The sequence below is a fragment of the Rhinolophus hipposideros genome (assembly GCF_964194185.1).
Source record: "Rhinolophus hipposideros genome assembly, chromosome: 7".
NCBI lineage: Eukaryota > Metazoa > Chordata > Mammalia > Chiroptera > Rhinolophidae > Rhinolophus > Rhinolophus hipposideros.
The window spans coordinates 9,374,652-9,396,382 of NC_138053.1; the positions used below are offsets into that span (position 1 = coordinate 9,374,652).

A 21,731-nucleotide genomic window follows, 5' to 3' on the forward strand; every position below is an offset into this window, starting at 1 on the left:
TCCCGACACCTGCACCCTTTATGCTCAAATGGTCCCCTGCTCATTTACAAACTCTCTGAGATGGACACACAGTCTTCATGGTCCCCTCCACCCTCACAATCCTGGAATAACCTGCAGGCTGAGCACACACCCACCAGCACATCTCCCAAAGCCGCTCCAGCTGCAGAGCCCTAGCCTCCCGCAGCACCTGCCTCGCAGGCACAGGGCCTGTGTGCCCTAGGACTCCGTGCAGACTTGCAGATCCATCTGACTGGACACTGACCCCTCCCTGACCCAGGGTCTGGGGAAACACATCAGGGGCTCCAGGAGTAGGACACCCTCCTCAGATTCCAACCTATCCTGCTACTGGGCCTGCCTGCCCTTCCTCCCATCTCCTCAGGCCTGGGGAATGGGGAGGAGGGTACTGACATCAATGGCTACATTCTCTTCCTGCCCCAGATTCTTGACCATCTTTGGAAACTCCACTTCCCCTTCTCTCTCCTGTTCTGATTGGCTTCAGAACACTCCAAAAAATGATTGATTTCCAAAAAAAATGTCCTTAAAGAGGAGAACAATGCCCTTCTTTAGTCCTTCCTGCTGGCTGGAATGCAGATGTGATGGCTGCCTTCCCCTTACCTCCCACAGATCCCTCACTGGTACCGCCCTGCTGATGCCATCCCTAAGCAGGCAGGAACTGCTCTCCACTCCAGCCCCCGTAGACACATCTGGTCACTTTTTCTGGCTAAATCCACTAACCACAACCCAAATGAATATAGGGTCTGCCTCCCCGGGAGAGTCCAGCCAGCCTGGGTGTCCTATCCTTGGCTCCAGTGACAAGTCCTGCCTGAGATCGGCACTCGGAGTCTCTGCTGGGTCAGCTCCTAGAACACTCCATGCTCTCTCACCTTCTAAGCTATCTAAGCATCACTAATTCATGATAACCCGGGGCTATATAGGCTGTCCCCGCCCTATCTTCACGGTTCAGGTGTAGGGACTCCTCAGTGGAGACGTCAGGTAAGGCGCCCGTGTGGCACAGCTCCTTTGGAGGAGTGGCAGAGAGGCCACTCCCCCGATCACGACCAGGGTCTTTACAGGTCAAATATCCCTTCAGCCTTTGGCTGGGGGCAGGCCTCTGCTCATTCATAGTTGTTTTTCATCATTCTAATAATTCATAATTACCACGCTGGGAAGCCCGCGTCATTTCCTTTTCTCCCGCAGCTACACTGGCTGACTGTTCATTTTTCTGTTCTCCATTCCCACCCACAGACCTTATGCCTGCTCTTCAGGGAGCTGGACTGGGGACGTGGTCTGATCACTGGCGAGCCCTCCACCAGTGGAGCCCGGACGCTGAAAGCCGGAAGCAGGGAACCTCCGTGTCCGTGCAGGGGATTTGGGATGCCTGAAGAGTGGAGCGCGGAAAGCCGGAAACAAGGGGAAGAGATGGCGCGGGGTTAATCGCCCCTAACCCCTTCCCAGTCTCCGAGGCCGCTACCTTCTGCGCCACCTGGCGGCCGCCTCCCGCGACCGGAGAGCAGACTCCGCGCGGGTCCGCGGGCCTGCGGGCGCGCGAGAGCGCGGGCGGGAGGGCTGGGGGGCGCCCAGCTTGAAGAGCCAGGACTGCACGGCCCAGGGAGGGTCACGTCTCTGGATTCCGGCGGACCCCACGACCCTCACGAAGCCTCGAAACCTGGTGCCCTTGGGCCCTCACTGCGGCAGACGCGGTCCGAGACCCTGCGGGGCGCTCGGCAGCTGAGTGCACGTGCGCGTGCGCGCCCACCCCACGCAACGCCTCGCACCGCCGCGCGCGCGCACGCACGTATGTCCGCACGCTCTCCAGAGCCGCCGGGTACTCCACGCAGCGGGCTGCGGGCTCGCGAGCTCGCCGCCGGGATAGGGGTGGGGGGGGGTCCCTTGATGCGGTGCACTTGTGCGGGCACTGCTGCACACCTTTCCGCCCTCACCTCGGGCGTGAGACCCCGCGGCGGCCGCACATTCCCAAAGGTGATCCCCCAGAGGGCGGGACGTGGGGGGGTCCGTGCGAACCCGGCCCCTCGGAACTGGCTGGGGGCGCTGGGGCCAGGCCGCTCCCACCTGCCGGCCGCGGCGGCCAATGGGAGCCTGGCCTGGTGATGTCATGCCCCGGCCGGACCCTGGTGACGAAGTCCGAGGTCACCCGTCAGGGAACCAGAGATAACCTACCCGCGGGGGTTCCAGAAGTTTCCACTACGACAGCGGAGTGCGGCCTCGCACCGCAGCCTTTGGCTTGCCACCACTTTGGGCTTCCTTCTGGGATGTCCTCGAGTGACTTCTCCGGTCCCCTTCCTCTTTCAAGGCCCCCTTATTTCCACTCGTGATCTCATATTCACATCTTTATTCCCACAGGAGTGTCCCACGTCACCTTTTATCCACCAGTGCTGCCCGGACCTCTGAGGAGGTCCTCAGCTACACTGTCTTGTGCCGGTCCCTCAATGCCACCCCTGCTGTGTCGTGGCTAGGGATGCTAATTTATTCCGCACCCAGCCCCCACAGAAGCTGTCACTGTGTCCGAGTGTGTCCGTCCGTATGTGAATGTCGGTCGCTGCGTTTGGGGCGGTTACTGCAGGAGACCATCGGTCTGCGTTGTCTGTCTCCGGGGAATTCTGTCCGTCTATCACTGTGGGTGGCTGCCCTGCCGCTGCCGTTCTTTCGTTAGTGTCTGTCACCGCGTGTCTGTCCGTCTGTCGGCGTCTGTCACTGGCATCCGTCTGCGCTCCCGGGTCTCTACATCTCGGCTCCTAGGAAGGGAGACAGAGTGGAGGTGGCAGCCCGGGTCGGCGGGGAGGGGCGGGGGCGGAGACAGTGGGAGGGGGCGGGGGCGCCGTGTGGCCCGGAGTGGGTGTGTGCGGGGGGCCGAAGGCGGCGGCTGTCAGACTCGGCTCAGCCTGCGCTGGGGAACCTCGGCCGCCTCCAGCCCCCGGCGAGGCACGCGCGGCCCGGCCCGGCCCGGCTGCCTCAGGTGAGTCTCCCGCCCCTCCTGGGACCCTCCCTCGGCCCGTGGCCCATTCCGCGTCCGGCGGACGGTGCACTCCGGAGGGATCCAAGCCCCCAAACCGGACGCCCGCTGCGCCCCCGGGCCTGCCCAGCGACGCCCTCCACCGCCCCACACTCATCCTTAACTCTTCCCTCGCCGCCGCAGACTTTCGGTCGCCCGCATGGGAACCGGCACCCCGCAGGGCTGGCCGCCGCCTCTGTTCTCGATTGTCTGTGGGGACCCCGGAGCCCCCCTTCCCCCGCTCGTCCCCAAGTCTGGGGCCACTGGAAGATGCCCCCTGCTTGGGGCAGAACCCGGGCTGCGCAGGTTCCTGGAGCCCAGCTGGGCCCACCTGATCCCGCGACCCCAGCGCACCGGCGCAGCGCCCAGCCAAAGCCCCCTCCCAGGCCCAGGCGTCTCCTTTCCACAGGGACTCCGTCTCTATTTGGGGGCAAGGGGAGGCTCAGCGGAAGCCCTGAGTTATAATTAGCCCCACTCGGGTTTCCTAGTTAATCTCAGCACCACCACCACCACCACCCCAGCTCGGGGCACCGGGGACTGGGTGAGGGGTAACCGCCGCGAGAGGGGGTAGTTCCGACCCGGGGAATTTTGATCCCTTGGCTGGAGATGCCGGAACCGCAGCAGCTGCTGCCTCAAAATAGCGCCCCCGCCCCTGCAGCCGGGGATCTCTGGAGCTCCGGGAACACAAGCGTCCCGGCTCGCCCTTCAGACCCTTCCGCAATGCCTGCAAGCCCCCAGATCCCCGCCCCAAGTTCCCGGCTCCCGGACTCGGGGCGGCGGGCGCCGTCCTATTCTCGGTCTGTACTGCCCCCGTCTGGCGGCAACGTGCGTAGCAGCATCAGATGGATGGGGGGCTCGAGTCCTGGGGTCCAGGGCTAGCTAGGTCGTTTGCTGAGGCTAGGCGACTGGGATGCGCAGCTGACCGGCACTCGCGGGCACCAGCGCCTGTGCCACACAGTGGATGAGGCAGGACGGGGGGAGGGTGTGGAGTAGGCAGGATTTGGGGTGCCCCAGGACCTGCGGTTCCCACACCCTGAAAGCCCAAACCACCCCCAAGGGCCCTGGCCCTGACCAACGGAGGAGAGGCTTCTTCACTCCACCGAAAGCGCCCTCTTCGGCGCCTCCCGTCAGCGAGGGCCCGCCCCTGTCGGGTGGCCTGTACGTTGACTGCGGCCTCTAGTGCCGCTGCCCGCACTGCTTGCACTGGGCCCAACCCCGTCCACCCAGCTGAGGCAAGGAGGTGAGGGCGGTGGGCCCTCTGCGGGGCAGGGGAGGGAATTGCTTGGCAGGTCCCATCTCTGTACCCTACATTTGTCTGCTGGGTGTCTATGTGCCTGGTCTCTGACCCATTTTGCTTCTCCGTCTGCCTGTGTCCTTGTCTCTATGTCCATCTCCCTCCCTCTATTTGTCTCCTCCTCTCCACCAACCTGCCCCACCTCTCTGCAGCTCAGCGATAACCCCTGGGCAAGAATGTTACCTCATCTCCTCCCTCCTGGCAGCCTCAGGCCTTTACCCTCTGCCATTCTTTCTCCCAGCAGCTGCCTGCCTGCCCTGGCAGCCATGAGGCTCCAGTGGTGTCCTCTACACACTCCCTTCCCGATGGCCCCACTCCTCCTCCTCCTCTTCCTCCTGGGAGGAGGGGCAGAGGCTGAGCACCTGGAGGACCCAAAGCTTCGGGTGATGGTGCGTGGGGGCCAGCTGCAGGGCATCCGCCTGGAGGCCCCTGGGGGCCCTGTCTCTGCTTTTCTGGGCATCCCCTTCGCAGAGCCACCTGTGGGCTCCCGTCGTTTTCTGCCACCGGAGCCCAAGCAGCCCTGGTCAGGGGTGCTGGATGCCACCGCCTTCCAAAGTGTCTGCTACCAATACGTGGACACCTTGTACCCTGGCTTTGAGGGCAGCGAGATGTGGAACCCCAACCGTGAGCTGAGTGAGGACTGCCTCTACCTCAACGTGTGGACACCATACCCTCGGCCTACATCCCCCACCCCTGTCCTCGTCTGGATCTATGGGGGCGGCTTCTACAGTGGGGCCTCCTCCTTGGATGTTTATGATGGCCGCTTCCTGGCCCAGGCCGAAGGGACTGTGCTGGTATCCATGAACTACCGCGTGGGAGCCTTTGGCTTCCTGGCCCTGCCAGGGAGCCGGGAGGCCCCAGGCAATGTGGGTCTCCTTGATCAGAGGCTGGCCCTGCAGTGGGTGCAGGAGAATGTGGCAGCCTTTGGGGGGGACCCAATGTCAGTGACTGTGTTTGGGGAAAGTGCAGGTGCCGCCTCTGTGGGCATGCACCTGCTGTCCCCACCCAGCCGGGGCCTGTTCCACAGGGCTGTGCTGCAGAGCGGTGCACCCAATGGGCCCTGGGCCACAGTGAGCATGGGAGAGGCCCGCCGCAGGGCCACACTACTGGCCCGCCTCGTAGGCTGTCCCCCAGGTGGGGCTGGTAGCAATGACACAGAGTTGATTGCTTGCCTGCGGACACGACCAGCTCAGGACCTAGTGGATCACGAGTGGCATGTGCTGCCTCAGGAAAGCATCTTCCGCTTTTCTTTCGTGCCTGTAGTGGACGGAGACTTCCTCAGTGACACGCCCGAGGCCCTCATCAACACTGGAGACTTCCACGGCCTGCAGGTGACTAATGGCTGGAGGGGGTGAAGCTGGTTCTTCTAGGCCTGTTCTCCCACCCGCCCTCTCCCTGGGGTCCCAGACATGAGGGCTTCTCAAGGCCCACTCCCAAAGGCCCAGGTTTCTCTTCCTTGAGGGCTTGATCCCAGGGTGGCCAGTGGGACAGAGGAAAGTAAATGTGGGTGTATTTTCTCCTCCTCTCCATCCCCAATCTTGTACTCTTCCTTCATGGTTCTGGGTCTGTAACTGTTCATCTCTCTGGCTCTGTCTGTCCATCTGTTTCTGTCTGCCTGTCTGTCTGTGTCTCCCCCACCTCCTGTCCCCTCAGGTGCTGGTGGGTGTGGTGAAGGATGAGGGCTCCTATTTTCTGGTTTACGGGGCCCCAGGCTTCAGCAAAGACAACGAGTCTCTCATCAGCCGGGCCCAATTCCTGGCCGGGGTGCGGGTCGGGGTCCCCCAGGCAAGTGACCTGGCTGCCGAGGCTGTGGTCCTGCATTACACAGACTGGCTGCACCCTGAGGACCCGGCACGCCTGAGGGAGGCCATGAATGATGTGGTGGGCGACCACAACGTCGTGTGCCCTGTGGCCCAGCTGGCTGGGCGACTGGCTGCCCAGGGTGCTCGGGTCTATGCCTACATCTTTGACCACCGTGCGTCCACACTCCCCTGGCCCCTCTGGATGGGGGTGCCCCACGGCTACGAGATCGAGTTCATCTTTGGGCTCCCTCTGGAACCCTCGCTAAACTACACCGTCGAAGAGAGAGCCTTTGCCCAGCGAATGATGAGATACTGGGCCAACTTCGCCCGCACAGGGTCAGCAGTGCTGAGGGGAGGACGGCTTCAGGGAGCCAGGGAGGTGGGGGGGGGGGGGAAGAGAGGGGGAAACAAGCAGAGACAGTAAGGGCCAGAGAGAGCAGAGAGAGAGGGGAAAGTTCACAAAGGAGATAAAGGGGGAGAGAGAGAATGACAGGATACCAGAAGAGGAAAGGAGGAGGAGGGAAAGCAGGGTGGCAGCTCTTGAGAAGACAAGGACAGCAGCAGAGGGAGGCGAAGGAAAGAGATGGACAAGGAGAGACAGACAGAGGAGTTACCGTAGTAGTTCCATGCGTCAGCGGCAAAGCTGATCAGTTGGAGCAGGGATGATTTTATTGGCTGTGACATGCGCCCGTGGACACACGGAGAGTTTTACCTGTCTGAAGAAGGGGGGCAATAAATCCGGTATCGCATGGGCGTTGTCAGAAGTAAATGTGATGTTTTGTAGAGATAGGACTGAGCCCAGTTACAGAGTAAGGGCTCAATAAATCATCCGTTTTTTAAAATGAGAGAAACAAAGACGACGATGGAGTAGAAAAACAGAGAAAAGGAGAGGAGAGACAGAAAGGGAGGGCAGGAGGAAGGGGAAGACTCCGATGTTGAGGGATACTGGAGAAGATAAAGAAGGATTAAGCAGTGGGAGGGAGGGGATGGGGCTCCCCTTGGAGAGGAGAAGGCATGGAGTCTGGAAGCAGCCTGCCTCCTCCTCCTCTCTCTCCATTCCCCAGCCCCCAGGGCGGGGCAGGCTTGCGTGAGGCTGAGCCTTACCTTTCCTTCCGCAGGGACCCCAATGAACCCCAGGACCCCAAAGCCACGCAGTGGCCACCGTACACCGCGGGAGTGCAGCAGTACGTGAGCCTAAATCTGCGGCCGCTGGAGGTGAGGCGGGGTCTCCGCGCCCAGGCCTGCGCCTTCTGGAACGGCTTCCTACCCAAATTGCTCAGCGCCACCGGTACGCAGGGGGCAGGGGGCAGGGGCTTGGCGGAGGGGGAGGGGGACGGGGCGAGGAGAGAGAAAGGGGAGTGGAAGCCGGCGGGGTGTAACCCCTCTCTTCTCCCCACCAGCCTCGGAGGCTCCCAGCACCTGCCCAGGCCCCGCCCACGGGGAGGCTGCCCCGAGGCCCAGGCCCGGCCTTTCCCTACCCCTCCTACTCCTCCTCTCCCGGCTCCTGCAGCTGTGACCACGGCCTCTTACCCCTCCGGCCTCAGGGGACCCTCCTCTAAAGAGTGGTGGGACCAGGGGAGAAGGGCACCACTCAGGGATCTCCGACCCAGTGCCCCTTCCCTCCTCAAACCGAGAGACTCAAACTGGACAGGGAGTGGGGAGGAGTGACCTACAACCCGTCTCAGGGACCCACACGCCTTTGTTGTTTAAATAGAAATGCAAAAGCCAATTTTCTTTTTTTATAAAATTATTCCTTAGGGCCTGAGCCTGGAGTTTGGGGGGAGAGGGAAAACCCGGGCTAGATAGCACCTCCCAGAGGGGCTATAACCGTCAACCATTTCTGTCTCTTCTCTTTTCCCCGTAAACCTCCGGATGCTCCCCCTTCTGATGCCTTCCGTCCCCGTCTTCCGGTCATTTTCTCCCCCTCCCTCCTTCCCTGGCCCCGCCCCTACCCTCATCCTCCCTCTGGACTGTCGTCTTTCGCATGTTCTCCTGATCCTTTTTCCATCCCACGTGGCCTCCTATTTTCTCCTTGTATCCTCCTGCACTCACGCTCCCACCCCCCGTATCCGTTCCCTGACCTTCCCCGTGTCCTTCCCCCCCCCCACGCACCCACTTGCCGGGCGGCCTGGCCGCAGACACGCTGGACGAGGCGGAGCGCCAGTGGAAGGCCGAGTTCCACCGCTGGAGCTCCTACATGGTGCACTGGAAGAACCAGTTTGACCATTACAGCAAGCAGGATCGCTGTTCAGACCTGTGACCCAGGCGGGACCCCCACGTCCCGCCGCCCTGCCCGCCCCTCCCGGCCCACTAGCTGTATATACTATTTATCTAGGGGCTGGGATATAACCGAGGAGCCCTAGACCCTCCCCACCCCGACTTTGCCCCTGGGTTCCCGGTCCTCTGCATGTCTCGGCCGAGCCCCCTCCCCCGCGGTGCCTTCGCCCCTCTGGGCTGCCAATAAACTGTTACAGCCACAGGCGTGTACGCGACTGGGAAGCGGGGGTTGGACGGACTACCTAACCACTGGGCGGAGGGAACGGAAGGGCAGGCGCTGGAGCCCGCGGCCTGGCAGACTCTGAGCCGGGACGCCGCGCGCCCGCCCCTGCGTGGCGGAACTCGCGCCTGCGCAGAAGGGAGGTGCGGGCTGGCGGAGGGGCCCGCGGCGGTGCATTGTGGGAAGCCCGCGGGTCGGCGTAGCCTGCACGGTCCCCTCCTTCAGCTGCTGCCTGGTTCCCAGCAAGAAAGTCGCCAGGTCCTCTGTGCCTGTTCTGTCCGCAGCTAGCCCAAGATCCAGGGCCAAGAGTAAGCTCTGGAGCCTGAGTTCTCCCTGGAGTTTGCTCTGCGCCGCCAGGACGCAGCACCTGCCCGGCCTCGGCAACCTCCGCTCCAGCCGACCGCCCTGGATCTGCTGAAGGACGTCCACATGGGCCTTGCCCCACCCGGACGTGGCCCCGATCGCCTGGCTGTCCTCTCAGGTCACTACCTCTACTATCACTACGGTTGCGACGGCCTGGACGACCGAGGCTGGGGCTGCGGATACCGCACTCTACAGACTCTGTGCTCGTGGCCAGAGGGCAGGCCCGCGGGCGTGCCCGGGCTGGCCGCCGTGCAGACTGCCCTGGAGGACATGGGCGACAAACCTCCTGGGTTCCGGGGCTCCCGGAGCTGGATCGGCTGTGTGGAGGCCAGCCTCTGCCTCGACTACTTCGAAGGGCCCAGGGGGCGCCTATGCCATGTGCCCCGTGGAGCGGGGCTTCAGGGGGAACTGGAGAGGCTTTACTCCCACTTCGCAGGGGGTGGGGGTCCTGTAATGGTTGGGGGGGATGCAGATGCCCAGTCCAAGGCCTTGCTGGGGATCTGCCTGGGGCCAGGCACCGAAGCCTACGTCCTGGTATTAGACCCTCACTGCTGGGGTGCTCCGAAAAACCCCCGTGAACTACAGGCTGCTGGGTGGGTGGGCTGGCGAGAGGTAAGCACAGCCTTTGACCCCAACTCCTTCTACAACCTGTGTTTGACCAGCCGTAATTCGGAAAAGCAGGGGCAAGCCCTGGACTGAGGCCAAGATCCGAGCACTAAGACTGTCAGCTGCCCCTCCCCACCCGCACACACAGCTATCCTTTCTCTAAAGCAGAGGCTTAGAAGCTGGGCCTTTGACGTCAATAAAGGGGCAAGACTCAGCTAACCACTGCCTCAGCCAATGTTTGGGAGGATCTGCGGACATAATATATATTCAGTCAGGAGTCACTGTGGAAGTGTTTTTATTGGCAGTAGGGCTGGACATACAAAAACTTCTCAGAGCTGGGACAAGGCAGTCACAAGTATAGATGATCCCAAGAGTGAGGAAAGTAGATGGCTCAAAAGAAATCCACGTCATCTGGAGCATCCAGGTCACGGTATTCCACAATGGCCCGTGGGTCTCCACGGACCATCCTGTGAGATAAGAAAGAAGATGGGATGAGAGTTGGTCCCAGTCTGAAGAGGGCAAGAAAGCCTGGATATCTTAGCTCGTTCTTACCTGTTGCGAGGTTTCCCAGGATAACCTCCCTGGCCTCGGAAGGCATCATAGTTCCCTCGGCCAGCACCATAGGGGGCATGGGGATATGGAGGCCCTCCTGTGGGGACTGCAGGACGGACAGCACCAGCTGTGAAAAAGATCAGTGTCGAGTTGAACATCTATGACCTCAACTACACCTTGGCTGTTTTCTTTCTCCCAGCCCCTCACAACCACCAAGCCCTTTCAAGTCCCTCCTGTACTTACCTCCATAGCCCAAGATGGGGGGCCGGGGTTGACCATAGGGCATCAGGCCCTGGGGAGTCTGGTGTGGGTAGGGGAGTCCCGGAGTCAGGCCTGGGGGGAGTACAACACGAATAGGGACATGAATTACTGCGGGGGGGGGAGGGGGTTTGCAAACAACTGACTTAGGAATATGGCCTGAGAGTGGAGCAGACACTTTTTGCAGGGTGAAAGAGGATATAGAAACAGGAGTCCTTGCATAGTCAAGGAAGAGGGAGAGTGGTACACCCTCATGGAGCATATCTTACTCTGGGCAGGGCCAGGTGGCTGAGCTGGCTTGATCTCAGGCAGAGCTGGGCGCTTGGCATCAGTGAGAAAGTTGTTAAAAAATGCCACCTCCTTCTTCACTTCCTCAATTTTCTCTGCATGTTTGTTGAAGATATGTTTGCGTACAAACTCAGGGCCCTGGGTGGAGAGAGGAGAGGGTCAGAACAGAGCAAGCAGTTCCCTAATTCCACAGACCCCATCTGGAAGGATAATCACCTTCCCCTTCTACCAATCACAAATGAGCAGTATCCTGGAGGTAGATTCCTGGCTCCACCCCCTCCTCCCACCCATCTCACACACAACTCTAACATCTCAGACCTTGAATTTCTTGCCACTGAGAGGGCAAAGCCACTTATCCTTGCCCAGTTCCTGGGTGTTAGAGGTGACAAACTTTTCCACTTCCTGCTCAGGGTCTTTGCGACCCATCTTCTGGGCCTCTTCCTCTGATAGAGATTCCCGCACACTCAGCAGTGGAGTCAGCTTTTCCTCAAATGTCTTCTGCCACTCTAGTACTGTGGTTTGGGAACAGAGACAGACAGCAGGTTGGAGAAGGAATAAGCGAAGAGGGGACAGAGCACTGCTCCAGAGTAGAAAGGGGAACCAAAGGGGACTCAGCCAGGGGACCTCACCTTCTCCATGACTGATGCGGTTGGGTGGCATGGGCCCCCGAACATGGATGATGCCACATCGGTTGGGCATTTCATCCTCATTGGGATACTCGCATGTGTTATAATAATCCAGGGAATGCACAATGCGCAAATAGAGGAGGAGTTTGTCCAAAACCTGAGAGAAATGAGAAGCCGTGAGTTCACCACTCTTGCCCATTTACCGCTCCAAGCCAGGCTCTTGTTCATCACACACTGCTCTCACTGGCACCTTGATCAGCTTCTCATCCCGTTCCACGTTGATCTCTGCTGGGTTCCCTTCCTTAGGAGGCTCCTCAGGCGGGGGGCCCCCACTGCTCCCCAGTAGCTCCTCCTCCTCAGCACTCACTTCCTCTATCAGGTAGTCAGTGATATTCTTCAAGATTGGGTTCTGAGAAGGCAGACTCTGGTTGGGAGGGAGAAGAGAGACAAATGAGGCAGAGAAAGCGTCTCAGGGTAGGGAGCCTAAGAACCTCTTTTGAAAAGGCAAGGTGAGGGGGAAGGAATTCAAGGCTCACATGGTCCGTTACTGCTGCCTTAGGATTTATCTTCATGTTTATATTTGTTCTACCCTAACCCACAAATAATTATACCAGTCTGTTCTGCTGGAAGATAAAGGTGCTGCACAGAAAGGCCACGAGAAGGTGGGTATAAGGGGTCAATGCTACAGATCATGTAAGACCAGAGGTGCCCACAGCAGATGAGGGGATTAGCTGCTTTTTGAACAGTTCACTGACTGTTGGCAGAGGAGGTGTCCCAGGCTCGGAGGCCCAGAGCTGGGTCCTGTCATCCAGCGTATGGATCAGCTTGGCTGCCAGTTTGATGTCGTTGCGTACTATCTGCTTGTGTTGGGTAATGCCGTTAATATTGCGGACACGACGGGTCAGGTCTCTATTTACGCCAGGACTCAACTCACACTCCCGGAGCTGCAAGGAACAGAAAGCTTACCAACACACTTGCCCAAAAAGAAGCAACTCAAAGACTGGCCCTATGGAGAGCACCAGTGATTAAACTGGGAGCTCCCTGAGGACAGGAACCAGGTGTGGCCACCGTCATAGTCCCGGGACCTAGCCCAGAGACAACAGTCCAGTCCGCGTGGACAGACTGAATGGATGAACTGGGGCAGAATGAATAAAGCAATTCATGAAGAAAGGAATCAGAGGTTGTGTGGCGAGCCACACCTTTTCTTCCCCAAAACAGTCCCACTCCCAGCACTCACTCGGATATTCTGCAGGTTCCAGCAGATCTCTTTGATGTTAACACTGCGGTCAAATGTCACCCAGCCACGACGGAAAAACCTAAACAAGGAAGAAAACGTCAGCATCATCCTGGTGTTGAGGTGACGCTGGCCATTAACTTTCCCCTGCACCTTTTCTCCAAGGTATCCAAGGTCACACTGCACTCCATTCCTCACCTCCTCTCAGGCTGGGGCTCCGACAGGGCCACACGCATAAAGCCTGGATATCTTTTACAAAGCTGAAAAGCAGAGAAAGAAAAACCATTAGTGATTCAAAGGATTTACTCCTTCCTTCAATCCCCATGTCCTCAGAACCCTGAGGAGCTGCCTTTGAGTCTTTACTTGTACAAGGGAAAACCAACAAAGAACTTAACAATAACAGCACTTGAAAGCAAATGGTTCAACCAGGACCAACCCTCAAAAGGCACTGGCCCAGGGGGGGGAACCTATTAAAGAAACAGGAGTGTGTGTCATAAACAGTGCCTGTTTATCTTCTCCCCACCTCGCACCTCCCGACTCCACCCAAGGATGGAGCCGGAGTGTCATCGCTGCCCACAGTGCCATCTTCCCCACTCACAGAAATGATCTCAGCCCGGGAGATGTTGGGTGCGATATTGCGCATGAAGAGAGAGCAAGTCTTATGCAGGGGCCGGGGTTTACATTCTGGCCCTGGAACATCCTTGGGCTTCTCTCTTTCCTCTTCCTTAGGCTTCTCCTTTTCCTTGAGTGCTTCTTCTGTACAGGAAGTGGGGGGAGTTGATGAATTTTTATTGATTTTGGAGGAGAGGATAGAGAAGCTGTCAAACTCCCACCCCACCCCAACTGTGTCTCCCAAAAGGCCACCCTCCCGTGCATTTCACCAACCTCTCACTTCTCCCACTCCTGTTCAGTAGGAAGAGAATGGACTAGCAGCAGAAAATAAAACCTACCAGTCTCCTCCTTCTCCTCAGCTTGGCCACTCTCAGACTCTGACTCCGACTCGGACACGCTGCCTTCGTCAAAGCTGTCGTCACCACTGTGCTTCCTATTCCGCTTCTTGCTAGTCTGTGGGAGTCACGGCAAGAGGAGGTGAGCCGCATGACCAGGACCCTCGCCCTGACACTGACCCCATGCAAGAGATTCCCTACCTTTTTGGCTTCTTTCTCAGAGTCTTCTTTCTTCTCTTCCTTGTCCCCATCACCCTCAGATTTCTTCGTTTTGTCATCACTAGAACTGTCGTTTTCAGCCTACAGGTAGACGCAGTCACTGGGATGCCCATTCTCCCCACTTTGTTAGGGAGCCCCTCCCACCCTCCACAGCTGAGCCCAGAAGTTCACCTCTCCCACATCCAATACACAACCCTCTAGTTCCAGCTCCTGGGGACCCCACCACCAAAACAGCTGTCCTCCCCCCGGCCCCCCAGAGATCACAGGCAGCAGCCAGACCTGTTTGCCATCTTCCTTCTTGTCCTCCTTCTCATTGGCCTTGCGCTCTCCATCTACCAGGCCTGGCCCTGCCCGGCCTTCCTCTTTCTTGCTGGGTTCCCCAGGCTTTCCTGCCTGTTCTTCCTCTTCCTCCTGTTCCAGGATGCGTAGATCATTCTCTGTCCCTCCTTCCATCTTAATCACAGCTACCAACAAAGGGAACAGAGGTTAGAATCCAAGGGCCCTGGCCTTCAGCCTCTGGCTTTCTGTCATCCTACTTCTACTTCTCAACAAAGACCTTGGTCACCAGACACGCGCTGCCCCTCTCAGTCTACACACCTGCGTCCAGCATCTTGACAATGGCATCAGCTTTGTCTATGTCCAGGAGAAGATTATCAAACCAGCCACTCTCCATGAGGGACAGGAACACCCTCAGTCGGTTTTGCAGGGCCCCCCGGGCCTCCTGCCGACGCTTCCCCACCTCATCCGGGTGGTACTTAGACCGAAACCTATAAAGTGGGGAGGGAAAAGACAAAACAGTCACTGGAGGCCAGGGCCAGGACATGGGGAGGGGCCCAGGAAAATCAGGGCTTAGCCCCCATCCTCACACCCACAAAAAGTCATAAAAGCAGAGACTGGGAAGAGAGGTGCACCAGAACCACCCAATACCCCTAAAGGAACCAGAGGTTATGCTCTGAGATGATCTGGGGGAGAGTCAGGAACTAAGAGCTCTGGATTTGGGAAGAGTAGTGACTACGGGGAGGGGGGAGGCGGGGGCAGGAGGGACAGGGTTGGAGAGGCAAATTGATTGCCCTAAGTCTCTGGGAAACATTGACTTAAAAAAGTATAGTTTCCCAAAGCTTCTGAGGAAGGCTAAGGAAACAGTAGGCCCCAAAGAACCTCCCTCTCCTTGCCAACCCCAAACTAGTCATTAAAAGGACTGCTCCCACCAGCTCCCTCCATCCCTAGTTGGAAGACAGAGGGAGACCTGAAATGTACCAGATAGGAAAAGCCAAAAACGGCAAGATACCTTTCTTCCCCCCTTGGGAAGATAAGCAGATGGTTAAGGGACAGGGACAGACCACCAAAGGAGAACCTGAAATGCCCTTATAACCTTAGTTACTGCCCACAGGGAGAGCAAGAGGAGAGGGGTGGGGTGTTAGGGAGGAGCATGAAAAGAAAACATTTAAAATAGGACCTTGGGGGGAAAAAAACAGGAAATTAGGAGATGAGAAAAAGGAGAAAGTGTGAGAAAGTCCCAGATAGCAAAAACAAAGGGAAAAACTGAAGACCAGACAAGTGAAACTGGGAGGGAGGGAGGGTGGAAAACAGAGAAAAGAAGTGTTAGGCAGGGAGCAAGAACAGAGACAGGGAGAGAAAGGTACATGAGAGTAAGACAGAGGAAAAAAAGAAAGGGGGCAGTGAAAGACAGGACAGAACCGCAAGTTGAGCGTAAGAGGAAAGGAAAGCCGCAGGCATCACCTCCAGGATCTTTACCTTGGCCGCTTGGTCAAACAGAGCTCAAGATTTAACTAGCGTGCCCAGGGCCCATGCTGGCAGGTGGGCCACCGGCTGGCTCCTGGCTGGGGTGTCCCGGCCGGACGCCCCCCCCGCGGGACTCCGCGGTGGGGGCCCTGACTGACTAGCTGCCTGAGCGATCACATTCAGCTAAGCTGCTGCATTGTGCACAGCAGTGCCCTGCCTGTCTGCCTGGCCGGGGCAGCGCTGCTCAGCCCAGGGGCTCATGTATGATCTGGGTATGGTGGGGGTGGAGGTGGGTTTGCTCCGAGCTCCGTCGATGAGCGGGTGTAGTTCCCAGTTCTGGCTCTTTTCAAGGAGGAGGAGCAGAAAGAGGATGAGGAGGAGGAGGAGCAGGAAGGGGGGAAAAGATGGTTGATTAAAATTAAAACATCCACAAAAAAAAAAAAAACAAAAGAAAAAAAGATTAAAATTCTTTTTCTGTCAAATGACCCTGAGATCTTTGCTTTTCTTGTCTGAATTCACTCGTTGCTTTTGGGAGGATGCCATAGCCACACAGGGTCCCGGCGATCAGGGATGACAATGACCCAAATCCGGCAAATGGGAAGCAGTCTGTCTGCTGCCCCCAGGGAACAGGTGGCTCTGGCCAAGTGCTTGGAGGTGTCCCACTGACTGAGGACAGTGGGGAAGGGAGATGGGTAGGGGGCTGTGGCAGACGTTGAAGTGAGGAGGAGAATCCATCAGCCAATGCTGTTGTACTTCCCATCCCCCACCCCACAGGAAGTTCTGGATTGGGGAAAATGGGAAAAGGACAGGGCTGCAGGCTCCACTGGCGGGGCCAGGGGAAACATGCTAGAAAAAAGATAACAGGAAAGCAGGGGCACTCACCACTCCTCATCCTTATGAGCCAGGAAGAAATCCTGCATCTGCTGCCTTCGAAAATCCAGCTTGTAGTCATTATAGCGCTTAACTGCCTCTGTCTCATCCACAGAGTCATCCAACGATAGGAGAAACTCCTTAAAGGTCTTCATCACGGGTGGTGGCACACCCAAGTCAATCTCTGCGATGCTGCCCAGCCTGAGGGGGGCCCGGTCAGGAAGTCTTGGTTGTGGGGGAAGAGGGTGGGGGGATGGGGGGCCGAGGTAGCCAGCTGCCCCCTTTCTTTGCCCACATGGACATCACCCCAGGCACCACCTGCTACCACCCCCACCGGCACTCCTCTGTGTGCCTAACTCACTTCCTGCCAGTCTTCAGCAACCCCAATCCATCCCAAGCCCGCCAACTCCCTTCTCCGAAGAACCCTAGAACCCCAGGTCTTTACCTGGCCTGGATAGGTAGAACATGATGCTGCATGATGTGGACGTCTGGGTGGCCCCAGGGCTGAGGGGGGCCATAAGTTGGGCCCCCACCCCCCCCAGCATAAGGCATCTCATAGCCACTGTGGTATGGGTCAGAGCTGTGCTCATCCCTGAGGGTGGGGGACACAAAAGTCAGACAGAGGAGAGAATCATCTCTCCAGAACACGGAGGTCGGGACAGACGGAGGGGGGCATATGGAAAGTTATCTCTCACCCAAGGGTTTAAAGGGACAAAAAAAAATGGGTTTATAGGAAATTTGAGAAAAAGAAATGACAAAGAAAGTTCTCAGCAGAAATGAGGGAAGACAGAGAAACTGTTGCCATCTCACCAATCTCGCCTCATGCGCTTCTGCGGGGGGCTGAGCTCATGCCGGGGAGGAGAGAAGCGCTCCCGCCTATTCCGGTCATAGTCACGATATTCACCCCGACTGCGGCGCTCCCGACCACGGTCCCACTCTCTGGAGATGAGAACAAGTACCAGTAAATAAGACACACATGGCTATCCCAACGTCACACTCCTAGACAGGCCCTTTAGTCTGTGACTAAAAGGATAAAAGCCTAAAATTATAAAACTATTCTCTATATAGAAGAAGACTCATGCCTACTTCCATCACTTCAGCCATTACTCACAAACTGATGGCTCTCAACTCTGCCTCCTCCAGCCTGGCCTTTTTCCTGAGCACTAAGACCATGAACAATCCCCTACTAGACGGTCACTGTCACCTCAAATTCAACATGTCAGAATTTGGCCTATAATTTCCACCACTATGGGCCCAATTTGCTTTCCTCCTCCTATTTCCCATGTTCAGTATATCAACATATCACCTTGCAGCCAGTTATCAAGTGTCATCCTCACTACTATTTTGTTGTTGGCTTGTTAATCCTCTGCCTCAAAGCCTATCAAAGCTGCCCCCTTTGTCATCCCCCGGTCATTTCTCCTAAGCGTAACACTGGTTCTGCTTACCTACCTCTGGTCTCTTCGCCCTTCCCTATAGTCAAGTGATCTTTCTCAAACACAAATCTCATCATGCCATGCCCCTGCTTAAATACCAATGCATAACACTGTTCAAAACCTTGGTTCCCGGCTGTCATTCCAGGTTCTCTACCAGTCACCAGCCGCACCCATCCCCATCTCAAAACTGTTTAAATCCTTTGCTCTAAGCTAGTGGCTTTTCAAACTTTTGCATCTCAGAATCCCCTTACCCTCTTAAATATTACTGAAGATTAAAGAGTTTTTGTTTATGTGCGTTACATCTATCAATACTTACTGTATTCAAAGTAAGAACAGAAAAAATACCGATTCATTTTGAAGTTGTATATTAATGTGAATTACCCATTTTTATGAAAAATGGCTATTTTCCAAAAATATTTTAATGAGAAAAGTGGCCCTGTCTTTACAGTTACAATTTTATTTTTCAAGGTCTGGCTTAACAGAGACAACTGGATTCTCATATTTGCTTCTATAGTCAATCTGTTCTGATATGTTGTTTGGCTGAAAAATATGAAGAAACTCTGGCCTCACATTGATATGTAGTTGGGAATACTTTAATAGCATTTTCAGATAACTGAGAATATTCTTTGATACCAACCAAAACTTGAGAAGAGGTAGTTTCTGAAAGGCTGGTTGCACCATTGAATCTGAAACATATCAAAGAACATTCTGTACTCTGCTACATTAAAATCCATTGCTCTATTTTACTCTTTGAATGGATCTCGACACATCTGATTACATAATATCAAAATCATCATATTCATTAGTAGTACTATCTATCTCCTCAGAAAAGTCTTTAAGTAGTGGGCAGCTGTCAAGCTCATATTGGTAGATACAAGTTTTCCAAAATTTAGTTTTCACTAAAAAGTTCCACTTCCTCGTTGGCAACAAAACTGACAATTTTCCTTGAAGTAAAAGGTTCTCTAGTTTGTTTTCAAGAAAACGTCTGCCAAACTTAAAAAAAAAAAGACACGGGATATAAAGTATAGCACAGGGAACGTAGTTAATAATATTGTAGTAACTGTGTACGGTGTCAGTTGGGTAACATACTTATTGGGGTTACCACTTTATGAGATATATAAATGTCTAATCACTATGTTGTTTTGTATACCTGAAACTAATAAAATTTTTTAAAAAAGAAAAGAAAATGTCTGCCAAATACCCAAACAAGAACAACTGTTCTAACAGTCTTTCCTTCAGGTTTAAAAAAAAAAAAAAAAAAAAAAAAAGGCATCTCACACAACCACACACACATACAAAATACAAAAAAAACCCTGTTATTAAGCTCACTTCTCAATCCCACAAATACTCTTCCCAAAATAACCACGGTACTCCTATATGCAGAAGTGCTTTATGCATACTTCCCACTTGTCACGTGTATTAAAAAGATGTATATTCAAGAATCCAATTTAATAAAATGTTAACTTTTACTGCTTCATCAAGGACATTAAGTGAAACTAGCTTTTTTTTCTTCCTATTTGGTGCCACTGCCTTGATTTGTGCTAAGACTCCAGCAGTTTTACCCATCATTGCTACAGAACCATCAGTGCAAACGTCAATACTATCTTAGTGTTACTATAAGAAATAATTGTAACCTCACATACCCCTAGGCTCTGTGGACCACATTCTGAGAACCACTACTCATAAAAACTAGGATATGCACTCTTTTCTGCGCATGTTATAGCCACAGCTCAAAGCTGTTCACACCACTTGTGTCTAGGGAATTCCCACTCATCATTCCAAGTCATGCTATCCATCGCTCTCCTGTAGCTCTCCCCAGCACAACACTACTCTCCTCCCTTAAAAGATCTGTTCTCTCAACGCTTACCACCTTTATGATGATCTCTGATATACTCATTTGCAACATACACCCCAGGCTATTTTGCCCCCCAGACCGTAAGCTGCTCAAGGGCAGTAACTACGTCTTTCCCATCTCTAGAATTCAGAAAAGCACCTTTTCTTTTCTCTTAGAAAATACCAAGGAAAACAAAGTGCCACAGTCTCCACAATGAAGAGATACATTGACTTACAGACTGATTCACTAAATTCATTTTTCAAAACCATAATGAACGAATAAATGCTGTCACAATAAGTCACCGCAAACTTCTTTTTTGATAATCTGTTTCCCAATCAAGTCAATGCCAAACGCTCACTGATTAGGTATTTGTGACATCCCTTGTATTAAAAAAAAAAATCTTAAATTTGATAACTTTGTTTGAAGCCACATCAGATGCTTCTTAATGGAAACAACATAACTATAAATTAACTCAAGAATATCCCAGAAAAAAAAAAAAAGAAAAAGAAAAAGAATATCCCAGAAAGTTAACCACTAGCGGAATCAAACCTAATCCCATCCCTGTCAAACCCAACCATTACTGTCCACAGAACTTTCTGATTTTAGGCAAGACAAATTACAAGAAATTTAATCATATTCTGCCGGGGGGACTGGTCTGACAACGTCTCCAGTCAAGTCAATTCTCTAATATTCCTTTTTCTGAATCAAACTTTTTGAGGTATAATTTACAAACAATAAAGCGCACACATTTTAAGAACATTTCTAAATACTGCTTTTCTACACTCTTTCTTAGCTCTGTTGCTTTGATGGTCCCGATTATTTCAAAAATCTTCGGCGAACAGGTTGAATGCACCACATACAAGTTACGTAGGAGCGATTTCGGATGGTTCGCCTTAATGAAGCTGTCAGTGAGATGCAATGAGGGTGGAGTGCTACAGCATGAGACGGGGGACAAAAACGAGCCAAAGTGTCTCACCGGTCATTCCAATCGTCCCCTCGACGTCTTTCATCTCTTTCCCGCGAACGGTCATAGTCGCTGCGCTCTCTTCTAAACTTGTCCCTGCGCCTTCGATCGTACTCGTCATCACTGTCACCCATGGCGCGGTCTGAGGAGGCCTACAGCCCCGACGGGGTGGCTGAACAATGACGAGAGGAGTAAAAGGATCGCCCCTCCGACACGGCACACCCGCCTCCCCTCGCAAAGGCCAGCCATCCGCTATCCCCGCCATCCTAAGGCCTCTTCCCCTGCAGGTGGTCGGCCCAGACACTCTACTCGCCCCCCGGAGCCCCCCGCCCACCGCAGTCGGCCAGGGCGCGTCTCCCCCCCGCCCGCCCGCCCCAGCGGGGGCGCTCCAGGCTCCTCCCCTCCCCCACCTGAGAGGGGTCGCGGCCGTTAGTCTCGCGCCGGAGCTGCCTGGGTTCTCGGGGCGACCTGGGCCCGCCCCTTGCCTCGGGCACGCGATGAGGAACGCGCGGAGAGCGTGAAAGGGAGATGCAGGGCTCTCAGCTACCTGGCCAACGAAATGCAAAGAAAGTGGGATAGCGGAGGACGGGCTGTGGGCGCGCGCCTCTCGCGCTGCGCCTGCGTCACTCGCGGAAGGGCGCTTCCAACCACACACTTGAGCGGCCCTAACTAGAACTAAACCAAAGAGGGAAAGGCCGGCAGCACCGGAGGATGATGGGAAGGGACAGGGACCCGCAAGTCTCGCGAGCCTTTTGGGACGAGAAATGCGCCACCGAGAGTAAGTACGGAGGCCGGAGAGGACCAGGGGCAGCCTGAGGTGGGCGGTGGCGTCCTCTGAGAGTGAAGAACTTCCTCCGGCGGAGGTAGAAGGTCGCAGTTCCCCGGAAGTGTCCGGTTCTGAACCGGTTCGCATCCAGCTGTTGTGCCCTTCCACCTTGCTCCGGGCACCTCCGGACCTCAACCGGGGCCGTTCCCCCCTCTCCTCTCGCAGGGCAGGGGTTTGGGGAATGCGGGGTGTAGCGGGATAGAGGAACCATTTTAAAGTATTTCCCACCATTTTGTGCTCCCACCGGAGACCAGTCTTTATTGGTGCCTCGGTACGTGCTGCCTGCAAAACCCATTGTTCCTGCTCTAATTCTGCAAAGGACGTTCCTCTTGTAGGCAAAACTGGCAAATCTCAGCCTCATCCCC

The 21,731-nt window shown here is 55.4% G+C and overlaps 3 protein-coding genes across 10 annotated transcripts; 2 read left to right on the plus strand and 1 right to left on the minus strand.

The window, feature by feature from the left end:
- Window positions 1-1,679: 1,679 nt before the first annotated feature.
- On the plus strand, window positions 1,680-8,768 carry ACHE (acetylcholinesterase (Yt blood group)). 5 transcript variants are annotated; one of them, XM_081053274.1, is made up of 5 exons: window positions 1,680-1,795; window positions 4,549-5,635; window positions 5,958-6,442; window positions 7,225-7,394; window positions 8,245-8,768. In XM_081053274.1, exons 2-5 carry the CDS (start codon window positions 4,571-4,573, stop codon window positions 8,364-8,366), a joined length of 1,842 nt encoding a protein of 613 aa, XP_080909400.1. In that variant the 5' UTR covers window positions 1,680-1,795; window positions 4,549-4,570; the 3' UTR covers window positions 8,367-8,768. The 5 variants fall into 5 exon arrangements, with proteins under 5 accessions (XP_080909400.1, XP_080909397.1, XP_080909398.1 ...); XM_081053271.1 differs by lacking the exon at window positions 1,680-1,795 and adding an exon at window positions 2,847-2,974; XM_081053272.1 differs by lacking the exon at window positions 1,680-1,795 and adding an exon at window positions 2,857-2,974 and having other exon boundaries at window positions 4,546-5,635.
- A 264-nt stretch (window positions 8,769-9,032) lies between these two features.
- UFSP1 (UFM1 specific peptidase 1) lies at window positions 9,033-9,665 on the plus strand (the record flags this gene model as incomplete). The annotated part of the gene is made up of 1 exon (XM_081053276.1): window positions 9,033-9,665. The coding sequence occupies one exon, from the start codon at window positions 9,033-9,035 to the stop codon at window positions 9,663-9,665; it is 633 nt and encodes a 210-aa protein (XP_080909402.1).
- A 185-nt stretch (window positions 9,666-9,850) lies between these two features.
- Window positions 9,851-21,274, minus strand: SRRT (serrate, RNA effector molecule). Of its 4 annotated transcripts, none has more exons than XM_081053269.1 (20): window positions 20,951-21,274; window positions 20,553-20,712; window positions 17,120-17,248; window positions 16,755-16,901; window positions 16,322-16,510; window positions 14,294-14,463; window positions 13,976-14,160; window positions 13,679-13,777; window positions 13,481-13,595; window positions 13,129-13,286; window positions 12,729-12,790; window positions 12,534-12,612; window positions 12,052-12,240; window positions 11,547-11,720; window positions 11,300-11,453; window positions 10,989-11,182; window positions 10,652-10,808; window positions 10,368-10,457; window positions 10,125-10,251; window positions 9,851-10,039 (listed from the first exon to the last, which is right to left on the minus strand). In XM_081053269.1, the coding sequence occupies exons 2-20, from the start codon at window positions 20,672-20,674 to the stop codon at window positions 9,964-9,966; spliced, it is 2,616 nt and encodes an 871-aa protein (XP_080909395.1). In that variant the 5' UTR covers window positions 20,675-20,712; window positions 20,951-21,274; the 3' UTR covers window positions 9,851-9,963. The 4 variants fall into 4 exon arrangements, with proteins under 4 accessions (XP_080909395.1, XP_080909393.1, XP_080909396.1 ...); XM_081053267.1 differs by having other exon boundaries at window positions 10,368-10,469; XM_081053270.1 differs by having other exon boundaries at window positions 21,088-21,216.
- Window positions 21,275-21,731: the final 457 nt, after the last annotated feature.